This window comes from Zalophus californianus, chromosome 6 (assembly GCF_009762305.2).
Source record: "Zalophus californianus isolate mZalCal1 chromosome 6, mZalCal1.pri.v2, whole genome shotgun sequence".
Classification (NCBI taxonomy): Eukaryota; Metazoa; Chordata; class Mammalia; order Carnivora; family Otariidae; genus Zalophus; species Zalophus californianus.
The window spans coordinates 135012191-135037404 of record NC_045600.1 but is presented as its reverse complement, the minus strand read 5'-3'; the positions used below and the strand labels follow the sequence as shown (position 1 = coordinate 135037404).

At 50.6% G+C, this 25214-nt stretch overlaps 1 protein-coding gene across 5 annotated transcripts in view; it reads right to left on the bottom strand.

Moving 5' to 3' along the window:
* The window catches only part of FAM174B (family with sequence similarity 174 member B), a 29518-nt gene extending 4959 nt beyond the window's left edge, over positions 1-24559 (bottom strand). For all 5 annotated transcript variants that reach the window (XR_003515891.2, XR_003515893.2, XR_003515892.2 and 2 more), the window contains exons 1-2: positions 24113-24559; positions 5703-5834 (exon numbers count right to left, since the gene is read on the bottom strand). Coding sequence is in view for 2 of the 5 variants with exons in the window: in XM_027571849.2 (XP_027427650.2) it covers positions 5703-5834; positions 24113-24456 (476 nt within the window). In the remaining 3 variants the exon portion in view is untranslated. The remainder of the gene's footprint in view (positions 1-5702; positions 5835-24112) is intronic.
* Positions 24560-25214: the final 655 nt, after the last annotated feature.

Sequence of the window (25214 nt, the reverse complement as noted above, 5' to 3'; positions counted from 1 at the left end):
TCTATAAACTCTGTGTGTGTGTATGTGTGTGTGTGTGTGTGTGTGTGTGTGCGCGCAGGAAACTGAGTAAGTCACATTCACTTAGTGGTAAATTTTCATTCCCACACAAATTCCTGTTCGCATAGGTTCTCCCCTCACAGACATGAAACTCAAAAGAGTTTTAAGGTGCATGGTACCTTACCGAGAACTGAACCCAGATTGCCAATATTCCTTTTCAGGGAAACCAAAAGGTCTCATGACATGCCCGTTTTACACACACAAGCTCAGCATCCTGTAAGGAAGAGGGCAGGCTGAGCTTCATTCCGAGTGCTCTGGGGATGACTCTGCTTCTGTTTCAGGTCCAGGTAGGATACTCGGGCATCCCCGGGGAGGGGCCTGTGGGTCAACAATTCGTTCCAGGCCTCAGAAGCTCAGGATACCCATCGCCTCCACAGCTGTCCACAGGCTGATGCTCCTAACAGCTTCATTCCTCACTCTAGAACCTTCGTTCCGGAAGATGAGGAAGCACGGGATATGCAAAAGGCCTTCTGAGCCCAACCTTCCAGAAGTCACTGTGCTGAGCGAACTTAGCATCCACCACAGGGTGTCCCTGGGGACTCTGAGCCCTGGGCCTCAGTCTAGAACAAGTGAGTCAATCTGTTTTCTCCTGCTCCCAGCCTTACCTCCAGGAGCCATTTGCTGTAAACAGCCACCCGATGCCCGTTGTTCCAAAGACAAGATGCCAGGCACAGTGCCTGGCGTCACAGCAAAAATCTCATCGGTTTCTAATGAGATTCCCACAGGAAGTTCTACCCCAGAGAGGGTGGGAGGCAGGCATTTCTAGAATGCATGACTGGATTCCCACAGTCCACATCTTTTGCAAACCGAAGAGACACAGGAACGGGGCCCAGACGCACGGTGGGTAGGAGCGGTGTGCCTCCCAGGCTCCCAGCAGCCTACATTCGGGCTGCACATGGCACAGCCGCCGGTACCACCCACGGACAAACGGGAGGAAGGGCAGCATCTGCCTCCTGTTGGGGAAACGCCTAGAGGGGATCACAGAAGTAATAACGCGGGGGTGCACAGAGACCCAAAACATCAGCCACAGCTGCACGCTGGGCCAACCGAGCTCAAAGCACGAATGGCCAGGACTCAAACGCCTTGTGAAATATGGAATCATTTCAAAACCCCAGGGTTCTCTGTAATCTGTTTAGCCATCATTTCTTTCCTCTAATTAGCCTTTTTAAGTACAGAGCTGGAAATTCATTTCTGCAGATTCTGTTGCCCTCCCCCCTCGGGCCCCCACCACATCCGGCCCTAAGCATCGGAGGTCTCACCTCACGGATTAGAGCATCCCAGTTGCATCGGAGCCCAAAAAGAGGGCTCTGCACAGAAGCCTTGCCCTGGCCACCTTCTCCCCATTTCCTGCCTGGCCAATGTGTCCAGGCTCTAAGTCACAAAGTGTTATCAAAGAAATGCACGTGCAACAGTCTGAACCGAGTTACTGCCTCGCTGCCCCGGCTCCAAGAACACGATTTTCCTCTTTGCACTCACTCATAAACTAACCCAAGGTCCCAATTCAGCTGCATTGATTGAAATGTAGTCTGTTTCCCAGAGGAACCCCAATAGTTAGTTGAGCTATGTCTAAACAGGAAAGACACGTACCCGTGAGCAGATTATCAGGTACAGACAAGGAAGTTCTCAAAAACACTCAACCGAACATAAAACAGGTCTTAAAATTCTTGTTCTTTCAAACTTATTGACCTATAAAGTTGTTTGTAATGTGTCATTCAGGTGGGAAACGATTCCAAAACAGCATGTGTAACACAGTCCTACTTCTATAAAAAAAAAAAAAAGAAAGAAAGAAAAGAAAATTCACAGATACACACTCATACACACTCTAGTGGTTACCGTTAAGCGGTGAGATTACAGGTAATTTTTATTTTTCCTTTCTCTTGTCTGTAATGTCTACAGCATACTTTACACCTGTACTCAGGAAAGCTGTTGTTCAGTCTTCCTAAATGGTCAGTCGCCTTTGGGCCCAAGGACTGGAGCAGTCTTGTATCTCATGACCCAGCTCCAAGTTCACTTGCATCCTGATATCATTTCAACCCGCGAACAATGCAAACTTCCACCAGGAGCTACTTGAAGTTCAACAGGGAGGCAGGGGAGCGCCTGGTGATAGGAAAGCCTGTGGAAGGCAGCCAAAATGCTGACACCAGGAAAATAACTAAAAATAAGAGTCAAATACTCGATTTTCTAAATACTCAATGGAAGACATTGGAAACACACCCAAAGGAAGCCTAAGGAAGGGAGGCAGCGCCCCTGGCCCCCTCTGCCTTCTCTGCACCTGGAGCAGCTCCCCTACCATCCCTCAGCCCCTGAAAATGGACACCTGGGCAAAGTTCGTCTCCAGCCCCTTCTTGGTCAGGAGCACCTCTCAGCTGGTGAGCCGATCACTGTCTGCAGGGCTGCTAAAACCTCCGGAGACATCGAGGTGCCTGAGGGACTTCAGGTAATTCCTGTCTTAAAAATTACCATGCAGGGCACCTGGGTGGCTCAGTGGGTTAAGTGTCTGACTCCAGCTCAGGTCATGATCCCGGGGTCCTGGGATCGAGCTCCGCAGGGCGTCTGCTTCTCCCTCTGCCCCTCCCCCTGCTCATGCTCTCTCTCACACTCTCTCTCAAATGGATAAATAAGATCTTTAAAATAAATATAAGTATAAATGTAAATAAGAAATACCATGCGTTGAGGGGCTCCATGCTATTTCTGTGTCAGAGAGAGATGGAGCGCCCATTATTAAATGGCCAAGGACGATGCTCCACAGCATGCTTCAGAGACCTGGTTTCTTACCTGCTCTTGCCCTTACAACACACCAGGGAGCAGACTCAGACTTCCAAAAAAACAAAAGTATGAATCTGTTACCCTAACATCCACCACGTGGTTCATTTAATCATTTGCTTTTAGAAACAAAATCACTATGTTGAAGAGATCTCTGCCTCCCTGCCTTCATGGCAGCATTATGGCTTGTCGATAGCCAAGACATGGAAACAGCCAAAGTGTCCATCGACAGATGAACAGAGCAAGAAAACATGGTATACAGATGGTACACATACACAATGGAATATTACTGGGCATCAAAAGAAGAAAATCTTGCCATTTGCAATAACACAGACGGACCTTGAGGCCATTATGCTATGTGAAATAAGCCACACAGTGAAAGACTAATACCACATGATCTTACTCATATGTGGAATCTCAAAAAACCAAACTCGTAGAAAAAGGTCACATTGGTAATTATCCGAGGAAGAGGGCTGGGGGTAGGGGACTTGGGTGAAGATGGCCAGAAGGTACAGACTTCCAGTTAAGAGATAAATAAGTACTGGAGACATAATGCATATCTGAAAATTGCTAACAAAGCACCAGCATCGATACAGCACAAATTGTCAGCCTAGCAAAGGCACTTGCTTCATTATTTGAAGAACTAAGACGAGCTGTGGAATTTTCTTAATCTGACAGTGGTTTCAATATGTACCTTCTTCTCATGATCCCAGACACAGTATCACCCCAGCAGTCTTCAGACCACAATAAACGTGTATCCAGGTACTCAAGAAATGGCCCCCTTTTCCACCTTACACCAAAGCACGAGTCTAAAGATAGAACATCTGGACAGATGGACTGTTCTATTTCTCTGTTAGGGTCTTTTCCTGTTTCGTGAGATCTGAGGCTTCCACCATTGGTTCAGTCACTAAATATGGATGGGATTCTACTCGGTGTCTCAGAATCAAAACAGTACATTGATCCACGTAAGCCCTCGAGTGCTCCCCAGTGTATAACACCCAGGCCTGCAGGATGCAGCAGACCCTTTTCACTGTGACTAATAATGAAGACATAGTTTTCTTCACATTATGTTTTGTTTCTGTGCATTCAATGTGAGACAGATAAAATGGCTAAGCAACAAAACCAGTACAATCACTAACTTTCTTATGTGTATATTATGTTGTCAAGCGGATGAGTATCACTGATTGTTTTGATTCTACTCGAAGAGGGCTATTTACCTAACATGCAAATTACAGCTAATAGTTTGTTCTGCTATCTACGATAAGCAATCCAGGGTTTAATGTTTACCTGTTCTTAACAAGATTTAGGTGTGATTCATTAACAAACTGTTTCTAATATTGGTATGGATATAACATGATCATGCAGACATTTTCAGACATGATGACAAAATAGTATTTTTAGGTTAAAAATATACACATACACACACATATATGTATTTACACTTGGAGATATATAACAAATATATATATTTGGGGATATATCTAATATATCTGGGAATATAGCTAACAAAAACCTATAAAACATTTACAGAGAAATTTTTGGAAGTACTGAAAGACATTTTTTTAAAAGACCTAAATAAATGGAAAGTCAACCCATATTCATAGATTGGAAGGGTTCTGCTGATTCCCCTTAAACTGATACATGGAGTCAAAATCCCAAACTTCGTTTTGCCGATTCTGACAACTGATTTACATAGAAGGGCCAAGAACAGCCAAGGCTGTGCTGATCAAGAACAAGTCAGGAGAGGTGTGGAAGACGTGCCTTCTCAAGTATGGAGAAGCTGTGTGTGCTGGTTAATCTCACGCGTCACCTTGACTGAGCCATAGTGTGCCCAGGTATTTGGTCAAACACTGTTCTGAGTGTGTCTGTGAAGGTATTTTTGGGGGAGATTAACAATTTTTTCAGTAGACTGAGTGAAGCAGATGACCCTCTCTGCTGGGGGTGGGCCTCATCCAATCAGCTGGAGGCCTGAATAGTACAAAAGGTGGGTAAGAGAGAATTCACTCTCCTTGCTGACTGTTTTCAAACTGGGACACTGGTCTTTTCCTACACTTGGACTGGGACTCACACCACTGACTCTCCTGGTTCTCAGACCTTCAGACTTGGACCTTTAAAATAAATCTTTCTATTGGTTCTGCTTCTCTGGAGAACTCTGGCAGGGAAAGCTCAGGATGGGGTCCAGCCCCGATCTGTGTCTCCCCTCTGTTGGTAATAACCGGAACATTGGGCAAACAGCTTCCTCTTCTTTGAGGCTTTGAGCCCTTTTTTCTCAACTATGCTTACAGTGAGCATCTCACATATCCGAAGGACACTCCAAAAGGATCCAAAAACCAAACTACAACCCTGAAGTCACACAGTCCTTCGGACTCTCCTACGGGCTGCCTTTCGGTCACGCCCCTGTCTTTGGAGCTCATCAGTAAATTCTATCCAGGGAGTAACCTCCATCCCACCTCATGCTCTCAGCCGCGAGTTTTAGAGAAGCTGAAAGAGAAGTGTCCATCTGTGTGCACCACGTGGGACCTCCGTGGCTGCTCGGACCCCACCCCCCACCCCCCGCCCCCCGCAGGGCATGACGAGCTCGCTCTCTGACACTCAGCCCCCCTTTCCTTCACGCAGAGCGCATTTCTCCAGCATCCGCATCTGGGGAAAGCGGGAATAGCCGCTTCTCTGCAAGCATCTCTCTGCAGGCTCCCTGGGGGCTGTGCGTTCTAGGAAGGGATCAAAGCAGTTCCCTCCGTAAGCAGGACGCCCCAAGGTCAAACACGCAACCAAAGAACAAGGACACGTGGACACCACGCCTGGCCTCAGTTGTTTTCCAAGGTGAACATCCTACCACCCCAACGCCCGAGAGCCCAGAGGGAGCTGCTGTCCCCACCCCATACCTGTATTTGATGTCAAATACCGTGGAGTCCTCATCATCGTCGTCGTCCTCATTCAGTGGGGCCATCTCCACACGTTCAGCTGGAGTAGTGATGATGTCATACTTGCGGGTCTTCTTCAACCTCTTTCCCGACCTGGAAGAAGAGAGACACGTTCCTGAGAACGCTAGGATCCCCACAGGTAAGTCACGCTGCCACCTCCAGCCCGGCTCCCAGAAGCCCTGACGAACGTCCCAGCTCCGTCCCTTTCGGCCATGGGACCCTCTACGGACTCCTGACCTCGCCAGCCCTCCTGGTCCTCACCTACAAAGTGGAGATGATTATGCCTGCCCTGAGCACTGCAAAGCCCAGTCGTCGAGAGAAATAATGCCCCAGTGCAATATTTTTAAAAGGGCAAAACTAATGCAAAGAAAATCTGCGATGAGCAGAAGATCAAAATGCTCAGTGAAGGGCGCCTGGGTGGCTCAGTTGGTTAAGCGACTGCCTTCGGCTCAGGTCATGATCCTGGAGTCCCGGGATCGAGTCCCGCATCGGGCTCCCTGCTCGGCGGGGAGTCTGCTTCTCCCTCCGACCCTCCCCCCTCTCATGCTCTCTCTCTCTCTCAAATAAATAAAATCTTTTTAAAAAAATGCTCAGTGAAGACAGGCTCCAGCGCCGCGTCTGCAGGGGCATGACACACCTGTCCTTCGCCCCCTCGCTCCTCATCCTCAACCCGGCCCCGCTGTGTCTGTGCATCCCTGCTCCCAGCAGAAGTGGCATTGAGATCAGCACCTGTGGGCCACCCAGGTGGGATCCGGGCCAGGGCTCGGGTACCCTCTACCTGTGTGATCACGGGCAAGTCAATTCATCTCCCTAAGCCTCCGTTTCCAACTAAATAAAATAGGATAAGGGCACTATTTGTCCCTCACAGGCAGGAGAGGATTAAGTGAGATGGTGCACGGAAGGGGCCTGCACACAGGAGGCTCTCAGCAAAAATTACTGTTAGTAATAATAATAAACAAACAGAAGTGCTACAGCCTCTCTCAGATGACAAGCACTTGTAAAAACAAGTCAATACTGTTTCCATCGTGAGGATTTATGAGGATAGTGAGTTATAACGCTAAGCTTTTTACCTCCAGGATGGTAAAGGGTCACTGTGGGCCACAGGGAAAGTGCTAAGACAAGGCCTTCAGTCTCTGGCGTTAGTCACTCTGCACGAAGGATGCAATATTCATCCGGGCATGGCTGAAAGTTTATGATGCCACTGGGAATAATACTATTATCATGACTACCGACGCTCTTTGCATTTATTTCTCCACGATCTTGAACATTTTCCCAAATGCCTCCGTAGCCTATGGTGTCCCTCCTCCTTTCTGAGTATATCTGATACTATGAGAAACCAGCCAAGCCCCTCCCCCCCCAAAAATCATAAAGGGGGCCCTGAAGAATCCTATGATCCTGCAGACAGTAAGCTGTTCCCAGGTGGGGACCACATTCAAGACACACACGAGATCTCTCGGTCTCCGGCATATAGAAATTCTTTGGTCAGTTTGTACGATGATGAAGTAAGAAGCTTTCAGGTTTCTTGTAATTTCTTTACAACAGCAAATGGTTTTTGTCTCACCTAATATGATTTACCAAAAATATGAAAAGAGTCATTTACACAGGAAAAATACACATTTATCTGTATGTGTATCTGTATCTTCGGCATAACTCACCCTACACAATCTATAGTACCTGCTCCTCAGGGTTCTCTGGTAGAAAAGGAGGTGTCCTGTGAATCTGAGGACTTGAGAAAGCCCCATGTGGATGCCCAAAGAGACGGACACCCCAAGATGGTTTCAGGCTAAGGAGTCCCATTGCTGTTTCTAACTCTTTCTCACGTATCATGAAGCCTAGAAAATGCAAAATCTGATTTGAAAACCTCGTTGTGCCCCGTTGGAACTTGAAACCTAGTTTAGTCATTGGCCCTGGGGCAGGACTGACTACTGACCCTGGAAGAAGGTTCTGGAGACTCTGATTTTAGCTTTGCTTCATGGGAGTGGATCCCTATCACCCATAAAATCCCCTCCCTCCTTCCTGATTGTTTATAGAGTCTTGTCATGACAAAATTAACCTATTTAATTTAAAATAAGATCCTTAAATACTTACCCAAGGAAGGAAGCTGGAAACCACCATCAGCCTCTAGAATGTCATGGCCTACTTGCTTTAATGCCAACCATTCCAACCACATGACCTCACAAAAGAATTTGAAACCCCAAGATATCACCAAAGGTATGATGGTTAAATGAAATGTCCAGACATTTCATCAAACGTTATTTCTGGGTGTGTCCGTGAGGGTAATTTTGGATGAGATTAACATTCAAATTGGCAGACTAAGTAAAGCCAACTGCCCTCCTCAGTGTTGTGGGCCTCATCCAATCAGTTGAAGGACTGCCCAGAATACAAAGACTGATCCTCCCACGAGTAAGAGAGTTCATCCTGCCTGATGGCCTTTGAGTTGGGACATTATATTTTGTTTGCTTCTTCCTTACCTTCAGACTCAAACTGAAACATTAGCTTTTCTTGGGTCTCAGGCCTGCCAGCCTTGGGATGGGAACTTTTGCCATTATAAGCTCTTGGGCCTCAAGCTTGCACATTCACCCTGCAGATCTTGGAACCTGTCAGACTCCATAATCTCGTGAACCAATTACTCAGAAAATATGTATCCATCTATTGATTATATTAATACAAATGATTAATATAGTAATAATATAATTCATATGTTATATATTGACATACATTCCGTGTGTGTGTGTGTGTGTGTGTGTGTGTGTGTGTGTGTGTGTGTGTCTATCTACCTACCTATCTTCTTGGTCCTGTTTCACTAGAGAACCCTGACTAGTGCAAAAGGCCATCAGTAAGAGCCCCCATACATGCTTTAAATGCCAGTTTTGACCTAATGAGCTGAAGAAATTACATTTCAAACAATCAACTCCCTGAGACACAAAAACCCTTCACAAACAAGGAGCCACGTCACTGTCCACTGTTGGACTTGTTAACAGGGAAACTGGGACCTGTGAGAAGTTGAAGAGACTCAGACTCATTGGCAGAGGCCTCCACGGACAAGCGCCTTCATGGGCGGGCAGGTGGTGGGCAGCCACTGCATGACGTATGACGCACTGCCCTCAGAGGGCACAGGATGGGAGGCTCCCCACATATTTCTCACCATAGAAAGCGACCCCTCCTTCTGTAGCTGTGTACAAGTTAGCAGTGGGGAACTGTTCGAACAGTCCATGAGCCTCTCCCGCAGACTCTAACCGTCCTGGGTTGGAGAACAGTGCCATCCTGCCCCGGAGAACAGAAAATGGACATCTCTCCAGTTGAAATAACCTCTCCTAGTCCTTCTCTGTCCTCTCTGAGTGTGGACACTCTAACCCGTCTTTTCAAATTAATACTAGTTCATCATAGTTGAGCTCTTGCTGGGTGCCAGATAAGCTATTTACACACAGGATCACATGTGAAACATAAATCACTCTGTGAGGTGCCTCTGCCTCACCACTGAGGGAAAGGAGACTCGGAGGGGTTGACATCCCCATGGCCAAGGCCAAAGGCTGCCCCAGAACAGAGCTCCCTGGTGGTCACCTTGAACCACCCATGCCTGCCAAGAGGCAAGGGGCCAGCTCGCTCTTGCTACTTCCCCACTCACTCCCAACTGCAACCCCACTCCGCGCCCCCACCAGACTCCACACCCACTCAACGTTAACACCGAGAAACTCTCTGCCCTCATCAGACTTTTCTGGAACTTGCCACTTAACACAGCTCACACATTCCTACTTCAGACTGATCTGTACACACTTCTGAATCGTGGCTCCCTTAGGACATGAGCTGCTTTTGAGGCAGGCCAGCACCCACCTCCCCCCTCCTTTCGGCATCTGTATCTTCAGTGGCCTGGCTGAATCCCTTTTCCATCTGGTCCCTGCGGTTGAGGACGCTGGGCCACTGACCACACCCCCAGCTCCAGGGGTGGACATGGGACATGAAACCGAAGCCTGAGCCATTTGGCTTCAACCCCCAGGCCGTGGCAAGAGGGACAGGAGTGGGGACCAATCAGAGCCAATGGCCTTTTGCTAGCAAGGCTGGGAAGAGGGGACATAAATGTTCCACCCACTGGCCTTGAGACCAAAATGAAGTAAGCCATCTTGCCACCTTCTAGAAATGGAAAATAGGGGGCACCTGGGTGGCTCGGTCAGTTAAGTGTCTGCCTTCAGCTCAGGTCATGATCCCAGGGTCCTGGGATCGAGTCCCGCATTGGGCTCCTTGCTCAGCAGGGAGTCTGCTTCTCCCTCTCCCTCTGTGCGCTCTCTCTCTCAAGTAAATAAATAAAGTCTTAAAAAAAAAAAAAAAAAACGAAGGGAGGGAGGGAGGGAGGAAGAAAAGCCAGCCCTCCTTGACAGCTACCAAAGCCAGTCTGGGCCGGGGTTTCTGGCACACACAATGTGGAGAATCCGAACCGCCACGGGGTCTCAAAGGACCGAAGGCAGGCACAGCATGATGTGGAAGCTACGTCTATGACCATGCATGCCATCTTGGGATTCTCTGACATTCTAATGGTAAAACTTCCACCTGTAAGTACAATTTTCTCATTTCATCAAACCCTTTCAAGCCCCAGGACACATCCCTGCTCTAAAAACAAAGGACCCCAAGTACCAAGTGCCTGAGTGACAATATCATAAAAAGTTTTGCTTAGGGCCACCGAGGAACAGGTTTCCCAAGAAGACAAACATCCTGGTGACTCCTTCCCACAGGGCTGTTTATAAGCACACCGGCCTAAGGAAAAGGCAAAGTCCACATGGCCACAAAGACTCTGAAGTCCCCTGAGTCTCTCCAGGGGACCATGGGTCAGCTTGTGGACACGGCCCTCCCTTCACTCACCAGCCTGAGAAGAAAGCTCTAGACACCTGGTTCTAGAGCCCAGGTGTAGAGTCAGACCTGAGTTCATAACCCAGACACATGTGGGGCTGGACAGGGTTGGGGGGGACCAGGCAGAAGAGCAGCTTGCCAAAACCGTGGGGCACAGAGCTTCCGGCTAAAGAAGGAGATTCAGGAAATCAAAGAAAGGCAAAGATAGAGCTGGCCCGTGCCCCTTGACACAGTTTCTCCTTCCTGGAACAAGGTCCCTTTAAAGCAGGTGGCCTCAACGAAGGGATGGCAAATGGTGGTTTTAAGTAAACGTTCGCATTGTGCTTCACAGGAACAGGCAAGACCGGAGAAGTTCTAAGAAACAAAGGATCCTTCCACGGGAGCCAAAACACACATTTCTAACAAGACAGAGGAGAAGTTCAAGATTCTTGTAGTCTGAAACGTAACCCTAAAGCCGGAGGATTTGTTTACTCAAAGGCCCTTTCAGCAGCTGGTCAGAAGAGGGTTTGCGCCGCCTGTGCAAACACAAAAGCCGGGAGCTGAGCTTCGGAGCTCAGCAGGCCTCTGTCCTGGCCCTTCCCCACCAAGAGGAACACAACCAAACGAACCCTTAAGGGTTGGGGGTGCAGCAGTCAGACCCACAGACTGCACGTCCAGAGATGGGGTTCGGACATCAGTTCTGCAATTCCTTCATTACGTGCCTCTAGACGACTCGCTCACCTGAATCTTAATTTCATATCCATTTCCACCACGTGCCTGGTTCAGTTGGGGTTCTGGTGGTGGGTCCCCAGGGTGCCTCCCTGCCCCAACCACCCCATGGGACCACAGCTTTCCCATTTCCCCAACGAGGCCTTCCCAGAACACCCCACACAAGTCAGGTGTCTGCCTTCTTCAGACTCCCTGTGATCTCCATTCATGAGCACTGCCCCCACTGTGGGGCACCATCTACATGTGACTCTCAAACCCGTGTGGCCCTCTTCTATCATCGCTCCCCTGGGGTGACAGTGATGGCAGCCACCATGATGGGCACGCTCAGTGCCAGGCATCACACGCGTGGTCTTACTGGAGCCTCCAGCTAGCGAGGCATCATGGAGTCAAGGAAACAAAAGCCAGGAAGCACTGAGTGACCTGACCCGCAAGTGGGACTCAAATCTAGGTCCACCACATCCCAGAACCTCCAACAAGAGAGCAGGAGACTTAGCTGAGACACCCGGTGTCCCCATACTCTCAGAGTGGGTACTCTCAGGCAGCTAGAAGTTCAGCTGTGAGGGCTTTTGGTGGCCGGCCACCTCCTGCCACTGCCAAAAGCAACCAACAGAAGACCGTGTCAATGAAGAGAGGACGCGTCATGCTTCTGACAAGAAAGTTTCAACCTCCATACTGATCTCAGGGCTCGCAAATGAATCTACCAGTTTAATTAAATCGAATAAAATACTGACAGATTTTTGTGGGGCAATCTAGACAAGTTGATCCCAAAGCTGGGAGAAGGAAAAATTTTTTAAAAAGTTAACAAGAATAGCCAGGAAAATTCTGGAAGAGAGGAATATGAAGGGAAATGGGGCCTAATTGAGTGTTTACCCAAGCCTGGGGGTTGGGAGGGAGATGGGGGTTTTGCTGATGGGCTTAGGAATTTCTTTCTGAGGTGATGAAAATCTTCTAAAATTAATTGGGGTGGGGGCGCCTGGGTGGCTCAGTCGTTAAGCATCTGCCTTCAGCTCAGGTCGTGGTCCCGGGGTCCTGGGATCGAGTCCCACGTCGGGCTCCTTGCTCGGCAGGGAGCCTGCTTCTCCCTCTCCCACTCCCTCTGCTTGTATTCCCTCTCTCGCTGTGTCTCTCTCTCTCTCTGTCAAGTAAATAAATAAAGGCTTAAAAAAAAAAAAAAAGATAACATTTTTAAATATAGCAGGCACGTGTCAGGACTGCTCTTTCCTGGAACTGGCCCAGGGCCCCTCTGCTCCGCCCAGAGCCGGCACTGTCCCCTCGCAGAGCATCTGCTGACTTCAGGAGCCAGACCCAGCAGCCGAACCTTCCCTCCACCCTAGCTGATTTCATTTTTAATCCCATTAAAGTAGTTTCGTAGGGGGGGGCGCCTGGGTGGCTCAGTCGGTTACGTGTCCGCCTTCGGCTCAGGTCATGATCCCGGGGTCCTGGAATGGAGCCCCGCATGGGGCTCCCTGCTCCACGGGGAGTCTGCTTCTCCCTCTCCCTCTGCTTTTGCGCTCCCTCTCTCTCTCTCTGACAAATAATAAAGTCTTAAAAAAAATTAAAATTAAAAATATATGTCTATCTGTAAAAAAGTAAAAAATAAAAAAATAAAGTAGTTCCATAGCTCAAGGACCAGCATGCTGCCAAAACCACACTACTTGTCGCAAAGAGCCCGTGTCACCTTTGACATTTAGAAAAATTCCTAAAGAAAACGAGAACAAAATGAGGGGGAGACTACATCTAGCAGTGGCCGGCAGTTGGCTGAGATGCCATGCACGCAGCCTTAAAGCCTGGTGCGGCTTCTGCTCTGGGGTCAGAGGCCTTTCGCACTTTCCACTCTGACCCTGACCCTGCACCTGCGTCTTCAAAGCCTAAGACATAACTGAGCCTTCCCTAGAAAAATAAGTACACTTGAAGACAGAAAGAAGCCAATTCCAAAACTCACCCCCCAGCACCCCTGTAGGGAAGCAGGGGCCGGAGAGGCCGGGACAGCAGTGCGGTCCCTGGAGAATGGGCAACGACTCGGGCTTAGCCCTGAGCTTGGACGGCGAGGCCACCACTGCCCCCCACCAAGGCAGGCACCCAGGATACAATTCCCAAGGACAACCTTCCTTCCTGCCCTGCCTTGGGCCCGGCCACCTGCGCTCCACCCAACACCTTCCTTTTAGAGCAGTTTAAACAAGGCACTGAAAGAGGTAAACAGCACTGCGATATGAACCTCATCCCACGCCGCTCCAGAGGGGCTCCAGGACACCGACGGTGACAGGAGACACAGCTTTTCCTCCCGTGCAGCACGAGCTTCAAGGTCTCCAGGGGCCCCGCTCTAACACGGCTCCAGTCCAGCCCTCCTGAACACAGCGAGAGCCTTCCAGAGGCACCTGGAAGCCCCTCCACACCTCTGCCCTGTCCTCATGCCGCACCCTCCCCACCATGCCAGGGCTCCTCCGGGTCCAGGACCCAGCTCCGGGTCAAGCACCAGGACTCAAAGCACCAGGTCAAAAACTCCAATGCCCCCGAGCCCCCCCCAGGCAGAGGAAACCAGTGAAGCAGGTCTGGGGTGTCATAAACATTAGAACAAACAGCATGGCAAACGGTGACCAATGCTCTGTCTTCAAGCCAGAGACACAAGGAGTGGTGCTCACCACCCCAGCCGAGGCGGATGCCCGCCCCTTACTGTCACATGGAACACAGGCCCTGTGTTTCCAAGTATTTCCATCCGCCCAGAAAAGCAGCCCTAGATTTTTTATGCAAAGACTTCCAATTTTTAGGTGTTCTCAACCCCTCTCGGTTGTTAAAAACACTGTGTACAACAGAACAAAACAAAACACAGATCTGGGGATGATCAGTTTGCAACCCCTAACTGTTTCCTGGGCGTGGTCATGGATGCAATGCCAAGCATGAGTGACACCAAACGACTCAACTAAAAATCAGGAGCCCAGAAAGAAGGAATGATATGCGTGTTCAACCGATACGCTTCCTCGTACCTGCTCACCAGCAGCTCATTTGATTAAAGGGTACCAGCCATTACTTATACAACCTAGCTGCATCCCCCCGCTTTGAGCACCATCCGCTTTGGGGTTAACAGAATGATGTCATTTCTGACCCAGCCCAAAGCCTGCATCCAGCGCACAACGCACATTGTGCCCTGGGGGTGCTTACAGTTCATCTAAACATGGATCATACAACACAGACCACACAACCCCAAAAAGCTCAATTACAAGCCTTAGGGCTCTTCTTCAGAACGCTACAGCTTCTGGCCTCCATCTGCTCTCCACACTTGTTTCTCCTTCCCTCTGTCAATCCCTGAGGAACAGATCCAACTTTCATTCTTCCAAGACAAAATAAGCACACCCCAGCTTTAACCTGTTCGAGGAGTCACATGCGATATGGCAAAGGCAAATACACCAAGACCTGTTCCTCCAGCCCCAGGTATGTTTGCAAAGGGCTGGGTCCTCCTTGTTTTTATATGAGGTGCCAGGTGAGGCAAGCGAAGCATAAAGCAAGGAAGGCAGCCTCAGGGGCAGCTCCCTTGGTTCAAGGGCAGTGGCAAGATGACCAACAGGGACACTTCTGGTGGACCCAGCAGACCCAACTGCAGCGTAGAAACTCTGAGGTCACCGTGCTTTGGGACACATGTCATGAATAGCCCTTTCAGCATCCACCTGTCCCTGCCACATGGTAGGGGAGGCCTGGGCATGTCACTCCTCACTGCCAGGGAGGAGTCACTTCTCACAGAAGCTCCCAACCTCTCCACCCAAGCCCAGAAGTCCAGATGTGTGGCTGGCATTTCTGTGAGCGAGTTTCACTGGACATCATCTTCTTCCTCCCCTTCTCCCCTGCCCGGCCACTCCCTTCACCCTGCCCCCCTTCTCCAGGCCCTTTGAGGGGGCCCCTGACACTCTCCTCTCCCTCTTCCTCTTCATCCACTCAGGCCTCCAGGCCTCCCTACCTGTCCTTCCAGCACCTTCTACAGGTCTCCACAGCCATCCTGAGTCCCCGCGATGGCCACATCACGATTCACCCACTCACCCAGCAAATACTTATCAAGCCCCTGGCTTCGGTCGGCGGTACTAAACAGCACTGTGATTACTCCAACCATCCTTCTGACCCACCACAATTCCCTGTACCCTCCAGCTAGAACCCGTGTCTTCCAAAATCCGGCCGCGACAAGGCAAGGGCGGGGAATGCTGGCTCCGAAGTCAGACTCCGGCCATTGCCCAGCTGCCTGGCCTTGAGCAACACTTCATCAACTCTGTGCCTTGATTTACTCATCTGTAAAATGGGGACTTGTCACAGGAATGACAAAACACATAGAAAACGTTTAGTACGGAGCCTGGTACACAGTCAGGGCTTAATAAATATCAGTGGCAACTATTATTATCATCATCACAATTTCCAAATGATCACTTCCACCCCCACCACAGCAAATCCTGCTCCACCATCTGGTCCTGGAAGAATCTCTTCATCCTACCCTGCACCAAGCCCTAATCCTTCTCCCCCATTTTCCTTCCCAGACTGTTCTATCCCCAGCCAAAGCCCCCGGGGCCGGCCGGCCTTTTGCAATTTATACTTTTGTTTACAAGTGTTACTTTTGATACATCAGTTCCCCGGTTGAACTGGAATCTTTCTTCTCTGCCCAGTAGTTGCCATCCAAGGGCACCATCCCGTCTCCCAGATTGAACGCGGAGCTCCGTGGCTTCTGGTGTGTTCCCCACAGCACAGTGCCCCCTATGCTCACAGTGGGTCTCAGGAAACACACTGGGAAAAAAGCTCGATCCTTTCAACCATGTTTTCTCCTGGGTCCTTGGCTGATTGCTGCGGAGACCCAACTGGAACAGACCAAAACCCAGCCCACCACGGCTTGGGGGCCCAGAAAGGACCAAGCTGAGCATCAAAACACCTGTGCTTAAGTCCTGCTTTTCCTACAAACTCACTGGATGACCTCAATAAACCCTTCCCCCAATGGGCCTCAGTTTCTTCATCTGTACAATGGGATGGAGGGAGGAGGTCAGGGGAGCTCTCTATGCCACGGCCTCTCCTCTGCTCCACACTTGCCAGTGAGCGTGGATTTCCTCCCCGCCCCCCTGCACCCCTGAGAAAATAAATACCAAGTCCGGGTTCCTGGCAGATCACCCTTAGATTAAGCACAGATTTTTTTAAGTGAAACCATGACAACATGCTTCTAAATTAATGGTCCCAGAAATTCCCTCTGCAAAGAGTTAGAACCAAAGCATCAGCCATAAGACTAAAATACCAGCACAGCCCCTGAAGCCTTCTCTGCTTAAATCCGGAAGCGTGCTATGTAGACACTAACACTGGGGACCCCCACCCCTAGATGCGCCTCATGTGCCAAGAAGGATCTGAGTTTGCAAAGCCCTTGAAACTAAGGTGATCGTGGGCATGAGAGTTTACGGGTAAAGCCACGTAAGGCAGAGGGCTCAGCGTTAAATTAAAGAGGGATTTTTCTCCCTTCCCAATTTGACAGAAGAAATCAGTGGCAGGTGCCGAGTCCTCACAGGCACATTAATAAGAGCAGCCATGAGGTACCTCCTCCACTCAGGGTGCTATGTGTCTAGGGAGGCTCACGCAGTTTAAAAAGTCACCGATTACATTTGAAAGAGGCCCAGAGGCAGGGTGCCTGGGTGGCTCAGATGGTTAAGCGTCTGCCTTCGGCTCAGGTCACGATCCCAGGGACCTGGGATCGAGTCCTGCATCAGGCTCCCTGCTCCTTGGGGGCCTGCTTCTCTCTCTATCTCTCTCTCTGTCTCTCATGAATAAATAAATAAAATACTTAAAAAAAAAAAAAGAAAGAAAGAAAGAGGCCCAGAGGCAGATGCACATGCCTGATTATTTTGGCCAAATGGCTGCATCCTCAGCTACAGGCAGAAGCAAGACCAAAACGTTGGGTATAAATTACATCTGTTTTCAGAACCATATTTTAAAATACAGTAAGACTTAGCTGTTTAAAGGGGAGCCAGGGACTCGGTTGACTCCATGTCATTCTAAATATCCCCGTAGGCCTTGGAGGTGTATATGGCAATTAGCGCTGGGCACTGAATGCCCAGAAAGGCTCAGTACACTGCTCACTTCAGACGACTAACAGCCTCGCAGCCCAGACTCTCAGGGAGTGCCGGCACTTCTGACATCTCGGGCTCAACTGTTCTTTGTTAAGGGGCTATCCTGTGCACTGTAGGATGTTCTGCAGCATCCCTGGGCTCTCAATACTAGATGCCCGCAGCATCCCTCTCCGCAAATCACGACAACCAAAAATATCTCCAGGGGCGCCTGGGTGGCTCAGTTAGTTGAACATCTGCCATCGGTTCAGATCATGATCCTGGGGTCCTGGGATCGAGCCCCATGTCGGGCTCCCTGCCCAGTGGGGAGTCTGCTTCTCCCTCTGCCTCTGTCCCTCCCCACCCCCACTTTGCATGCAGTCTCTCCCTCTCTCTCTAATCTATCCAGACACTTGCCAAATGACCCCAAGGGGGCAAAAATCCTCCCTGGATGAGAACGACTTGAGGGAACTTATGTTTCCCATGTCCTTTGACTTTGTTTTTTTAACTTCACAGAAAAAGGAATCAAAGGTACACTCTACCCTCTTTTAAAAAAATAAAAAATCTGAATTTTTCTGCCTTAGATTTATTTAACATTCTTTCTTCACTGTCATATATAAATTAAATGAAGGGGTGGGATTGGATAAAAGTGGCCAAAGGGTACAAACTTCCAGTTATGAGACAAATACATATGGGGGGTGTATCGTAAACACTGCCAGATGGTGTACCTGGGAGCTGCTTAAACCAGTAGATCCCAAAAGTTCTCATCATCCAGAAAAAAAAATTGTTTTCCCTTTTTTTGGTGGGTATCTCTATGAGGTGACAGATGTTAACTAAACTTACACTAAACATTTCACAATAAATGTAAGTCAAACCATTAGGCGGTACACTCTCAACGTGCACAGGGCTATATGTCCACTTTATCTCAATGAAACTGAAAAAGAAAGAAAACAGAAAATGCACTAAAAAATTAAAAATTAGGGTAAACATGTTTCACTTCTATAGCTTTTCCCCCAATTCAAAACCTTGGTCAAACCATCAGAAATGACCTAACCCTACACAAGCTCCCCAGTCTCTCTCAAACTCATATAAAGAGACTTAACTTGCCAACCATGCTCTGCCTAAGGCTTCGGTTCATTAAAATAATATTCTTCTACTAATGAGCAAAAACTAAAACCATGTCAGAACGGTAAGTTTCCCCAAATCCCAAAAGTAGGAAGCTGTTATGCTTTCTCTTAAATAACACTGTTCTTATTATAAATGTAAATACACAGACGATGGGAAATTTGGGGAATCCGGGATAGGCAGGAAAGTCTTCGTTCCTTTTCAAAGAGCTGGCTTAGGAAAGTAACTGAGCTTCTGGGGTCCCAACATCCTCAGGACACGGCGGCACGCACCTCTGCCATTCATACAAAGGTGATAGGCGGGCAGTTTCAGCCCACCTGGAATTCATTTTCCTCCCCATCCCCCAGGAAGCACCAAAACCCTCCTTCCACAGAAGAGGATTTTACAAAGCTTTTGAAATAAGAAGTGGCTGGGAAAGCAGCCAGCAGAGATCTGGGAGAAATGTGCCCTGAGCAGCGGAGCTCAGAGATCGCCAAGATGGGGAAGGGATCCCCACGGGGAAAGGAGAGTCGTGGTGGAGGTGGTGGGTTCCCTGCCTTGTCTCCACCCTGTTCACAGGACCCTGGAGAGTGAAGTCAGACTCCTCCCAGATCTCGAGTGAGAGCTCAGAGAGCACATGGGGCATAACACTGGCTTATGTCGTGTTATTGCTGACGCCACGCAACCCACCAGATATTTCTAAACATCAAAAAATTAGAGGAATTGCAGTTTTCTACTTCCTAGACACAGCCTCCCTGTTGATTCCCTGCCAGCTCTCAGAAACATATCAGGTAACAGACCTGGGGGGGAAGCTGGGCAGCGCACACACACACATGCACACGCGCACACACACAGGGTGCTGGGCATGCAAACTGCCTTTCCCTCCTTCCAATGTTGTCTCCAGTCTTAAAACAGCGTTCCTTAATGATCCAAATACATGAAAAAGGTGTCAGTGATTCTGCAGATGGAGAGATCTGCTTGATTAATAAGTATGGGAAGGGGGGGCTGCCGCTCAATCTCAGTAGAAACTGGGAAAATGCCAAACAAACCAATGAGAGACCAAATTACACCCATCTACCTGGAACAATGAGAAAGTCAGATGGTACTAAGTACCTCCCATCTATGATGCGAGAACCCTCAGGCACTGCAGGCGGGAGGGTGAACTGGTACAGACTCAGGAAAATCAAGTATGAGTAGCTCTGGGACCCAAAAATCCCACTTGTCAATTACATCCTAGACCCTCTCATACAGGTCTTCAGGCCTCAGATACACCCAACGACAGAGCAAGGAGCTGACCGTACAGACAGGGAGAACAGCAGTGAACGTATGTCCACTGTCAGGAAGTTCAGATCATGTAAAAACATAACCTGAAAATAATTATCACCCACCTCCACAAATGTGCACATACACGTAGATTTCTTTGCATGTTTGCTATATGTATAATTTATTATTTAAATAAAAGCATACTATACGTGCTATTTTATAAACCATTCCACTTAGTGATATACAGTATTAGATCAACATCATCATTTTTTTTTAAAGTAGGCTCCACGCCCAATGCAGAGTCCAACACGGGGCTTGAACCCACAACCCTGAGATCAAGACCTGAGCTGAGATCAAGAGTCAGACGCTCAACCCACTGAGCCACCCAGGACCCCCAGCATCATCATTTTTAACAGCTTAAGTGTATTCCATACTTTCCATAAATTATTTAACGAAGATCCATTGTTAGATACTTAGGTTATTTAAATATTTTCACTACCAAACAGAACTGCTCTGAACTTCACTGCCCACGCATCTTTGCTTCCTCTCCCAATTAACAGAATTGGAAGAAAGAAGACGTATCACAGTGAAAAATGTGTGGACCTTGGGGATGGAATTGCTTCGTTAAAGGTATACGTATTTTTCATTACTATATACATTCTGTGCTTTCAGTTTTAATGGTTTCCTTGGATCCACATTTTTTCTGTTGTCTGGCAGGGTGGCTCCTTCAGGGAAAATAGACAAATGGGCTAGGGTTGCTGCTTTATAAGCAGTAACCTGACTACCCTCTTCCTCCCTGGTCTTCGTTGTTAAGGAAATGGAGGGTCACCATCTAAACGAATTCCTACCTCAAAGGCTTCCGGCATCAGCCATGCATCTAGTCACAGAGGACTTTCTAAGGAGCATCAGTAACATAAAATACTTAGGCGTTCCACACTCATTTGCTAAAAATATCTTCATTAGATGCCAGTGTGTGCTTGGAGGCTACCTGGGGTCAGAGAGACACAAAGGATCAAGGTCCAGCTCTGCTCTTGGGAGCCCCCCAGGCTGGAAAGCAAAGGGACACGTTCAGTGACTGTCTCCTGTCTCGACTCCACGCGGGACTTTCAAAACCCCAGCGTGCTCTGGGAGCTCTGGATGGCCCTGGCTGAAGAGGCTTCTCAGAGGGAACAGAGGAGGGCAAAGAGCAAGGACCTGGCCATGTAGTCATGATGGCAGAGGGGACTCCATGATGGCAGAGGGGACTCCAGGCCGAGGGTCAGAGTGGGGCAAAGAATGCTGGTCCCAGGCCACGCGACCCCTCTGGAGAAGCTCTGGAAGCCCAGCGGGGCTGGAACAGTAGGCAGAGCCGACACAGGGGCTCAAGAGGGAGGCGGGGCCCTGTGTATGAAGGGCCAGCCTCGTCTGTACACTAAGGAGCTTGTGCATGGGGGCTTTGGTGGGCAGAGGAGCGACGAGACCAGAGAGGGAGGATGGACAGGGGCAGGGACGAGACTGGAAGCAGGAACAGCAGTGGACATGAAGGCTATTGCTAAGATTCGGACACAAGGTAGGGAGCCACGCCGGGCAGAAGCTCTGGCAGGTGCGGGAGCTCCCATGGGGGAAGGATGCGGGCACAGGCAGGACAGCCAGCCTCCGGGTCACTCGAAGGGTGGAATGGCCAGGACCCAGTGACGACACGGAAGCGGGACACCCACCCACAGCAGCAGGTGGTCGGGAGGCCCGATGAGCTGAGCCTGCTGAGGACTGCGGAGGGGGGAAAGGCCACAGTACAGACCACCAGCAAGATGGGCCACCGGCCCCGCCTCATGTTCGAGAATCTGCTGGGTAACTCAGTCTGCTCCCTGGAATGTAACTTTCTCCTCGGCAAAGGAGCGCATGGGGACTGTGTGCCATGAAGGCCCTTCCCAGCTGTAAAATGCTCTAAGCTCCTGTCCGCCTCGGAAACCAAGGTGGCAGTGGGGCACCTGCAAACTCACCCCCGCAAGAACACGTGCCCGGAAGAGGAGGCAGATCATACACCTAACCAGCTTCTATGAAATCAGAACCTCCCTCCCAAACTGCGCAAACCCTCCAATGAGGCCTGAGTGTCGGCTCTGCCCACCCCCCACCCAAACACGCAGCTCACATCCGGCCACATGCTGCTTGCTTTTCTCCCCCACCCCTGGGTAATAAGGAGCAGACTGGCAAAATAGTTCAAATGCCTTCCTAAAAAGTACACTGCCTTGTAGGCTCGGAGGCCTATTTTGAGCAAAATGTTTCAAACCTCCATGCTCAGAACTGCTCTAGGCATCAAAGCTCACTCCAGCAGAACAATCAGGAAGTCAGTAAAGGACCATGGTGCCTCCACTAAATGCCAGGCCGGCATGGGACACCTAGACACTGGGAGGGACTGGACATCCCTGCAGCCCAGGGCTGTCTGCTGAGTATGGGAGCTTGGCACTAAACCCAGCCACCCAAGCATGGCGTGAGAAGGGCTGTACAGAAGATGCACAAGGCTAGGGCTGGGGCAGGCCAGAAAAGGAAGTGAGGGTCTCACTCAGATGTCCAGAAAACCACACAGAGGAAGGACCCTGGGAGCTAGGTCTTGGGGCAGTCATGGCAGGTGTGCAGCAGAAACTGGCCCCGGGGTAGGAAGGCACAGGCCAACACCATGGAGCATAAGGAAATAAGCAAGTGACAGAGAGGAGTCTCAGAAGGGCTGGCTAATGGCCGCCAGAAGGGCTGGGGCCAGTCTGTAAGAGCCTTGAATGCCACACGCAGGTAATAGCTACACAGGGAGCCACTGAAGTTTGTAAGCAGAGGAGGGAGGGCAGGGGAAAGGATTGGGGTGGGGGGAGATTCAATGCCCAAAGCACATCAAGGGTGCCAGCGCAGTGAGGAACAACACGGGCTGTGCCAGGACACGGGATGGGGGAGATGGATGTGGAAACACACGCCCCCCCCCCCCCGGCCCCAGCCCGCTCCATTTTCTCAGGACCTCTGGCATTTAATCGTACAGACTCACAATGAAACACCTTGACTCACAGTCACACAACAACAACAACAAACCTCAACAGATAACTCTCCACACTGCCTTTCCAGGTCTGGTTTCCGCTCCTGTGCTGAAAATGCTCCCCAGGGTGGAGAGCCAGCCCCTGGCCCCAAACCTCCAACAGCTGATCAAACAACAAAGCACACTGTCTACACTTGGAATGCCAGTGGTGGGCAGTGAATAATGGACACACACACACCCAGATTTCCCAGCGGCCCGCCTGAGCAACAGGACACATTTGGTTCATTTTCTGCAAAAACAGGATTTCCCAGGCATTTGGGGAAAATGTCTTCCTTGTATCCCAGGTAGCTTTTCCCATCTCTACTCCAGGGACCCAGGTCCTCCTTCCTCATTTCCCAGACACTTTCTCCCTGAATTTGAGCAACTGACAAAAGCCTCCCCAAGACCCTTCATGCCCTTGGGAGTCTTCACTGGGACAAGCTCTGTCAGGCAGGGGAACAGGAGAACCATTTGCATCCCCCAACAGAAAGGCCCTGAGACCACCAAGGGTCGCCAAGCATCCTGGAGTTCAGCTCCAATCCCCGGTGCAAAGCACACCTCCAACACATGTCCTGGGCACATCCCCAAGCTCTAGACACATCATTTTTTTGTTACCACAATGAAGAAAAAGGAAAAAGGCAGGTGGGGCATTAAGAAGCCTCGGAGGTGGGCGCCTGGGTGGCTCAGTGGGTTAAGCGTCTGCCTTCGGCTCAGGTTATGATCTCAGGGTCCTCGGATGGAGCCCAACGTCGGGCTCCCTGCTCAGCGGGAAGTCTGCTTCTCCCTCTACCTCTGCCGCTCCTCCCGCCCCCGCTTGTGCTCTCTCGTTCTCAAATAAATAAATAAAATATTAAAAAGAAAAAGGCGCCTCGGAGGCAAGGGAGGGAAGGACAGCAAGGTGGGTAAGGTTAAAGGCAGAAGGCCCTGGTTTCAAACTCTACCGCCACCACTGGGTCTACTTGGATAAACTGCCCTGCCTCTCCGGAGATTTTTTTCCCCCATCTGTGAAATGGGTATAAAATAAATTCTGTGTAAAAATAAATACGGAACTATCAGAATCGGTAGCGCTACTGTTAGCGTTAAACATTAGCAGAGAGTTCAAAGGAAGCCAGTATTCGTGATCGCTGTCGTTAAAGGACGCGAACATTTCTAAAACGTGTACGGGGAGCGCACTGCTGCGGGGCAGGGCCCGGGCCGCTCGGCCGGCTGCCGCGCACCGAGCCCCCCACCAGCGCCGCCGGCCCCCCCACCCCGCCCACAGCGGAGCCGCGCGCCCCGAGCGTCTGTGCGCGCAGGTGTGGCGGGCGCGCGGTGACAGCAGGCTGCGGGGCAGGGCGGCCCGCGGGGGAAGGACAGGGGGCGGCGGGACCCACCTGAAGACGCGCAGCAGCAAGCAGGCGATTAGCAGCGCGGTGAAGGCGCACGCCACTATCACGGCCGCCTTCAGGGTGGGCAGGTCGCGGAGCAGGCTGGAGATACGGGTCACCAGGGCGTCGCCGCTGCTGTTGGAGCTGCCGCCGCCGCCCACCGGCGCCGCAGACCCCGTCCGGGTGGCGTTCCCGGGCCCCGGGCCGGGCAACGGCCGCGGTCGGCGCTCGGGCTCGGGCTGCCGCGCCGGGGCGGACTCAGCTCTGCGGGCGCGGGCGGCAGGCGCGGCCAGGAGCGCGAGCAGCAGCAGCAGCGGCAGGAGCGGCGCGAGCGGCCGCGCGGCGCGCATCGTGCGGTCGGACAGCCGGGGCCCCGCGGGAGCGCGCGGCTGAGCCCGGGGCCCGCACCGGTGCAGCCGAGGCTGCACCCGGGGCTTCCGCGGCGGAGGCGGCTGCGCGGTGCTCGGCAGGAAGCTGCGGAGCCCGGAAGAGCGCGAACCGCCGCCGCCGCCGCCGCCGCCGCCGCCGCCACCAACACGTTGCACCGAGTCATTCGACGGCGCCGCGGCCCCACGTGGGCGGAGCAGGCCACCGGGCCCGGGTGCAGGCTGTGACCCGCTCCCCGGCTGCCCCAACCCCCCGCCCCCCACCGGGGCCTGGAACCCCTGCATGGAAGGCAGTCATGGTCAGGCTCACTATTGTGCAAGCTCTGTGCTTCCGAGTGGACGTTTTATTTAGTTCATTTAATCCTAAAACCCTTAGGAGACAGGTATTTCTTCATTCTTATTAAATCGTTGACTTAGGACCCAGAGAGCCAGCTCACAGCAGCCCAGATGTAACCAAAGTCTATGGGACCTGGAGGTAAACCCCCATTTTACAGATGAGGAAACAAGCCTCCAGGGTGCCTAGGCATTGCATTATATTTTAGCATCTCCCCAATTTCCCTCTTTCTCTCAAAAGAGTTTATCTCATGACATCAATTTCCAGATAGACACTGGGGAGGGTATGTGCTATGGTGAGTGCTGTGAACTGTGTAAGACTGTTGAATCACAGACCTGTACCTCTGAAACAAATAATACATTATATGTTTTAAAAAAAGAAGATAGTA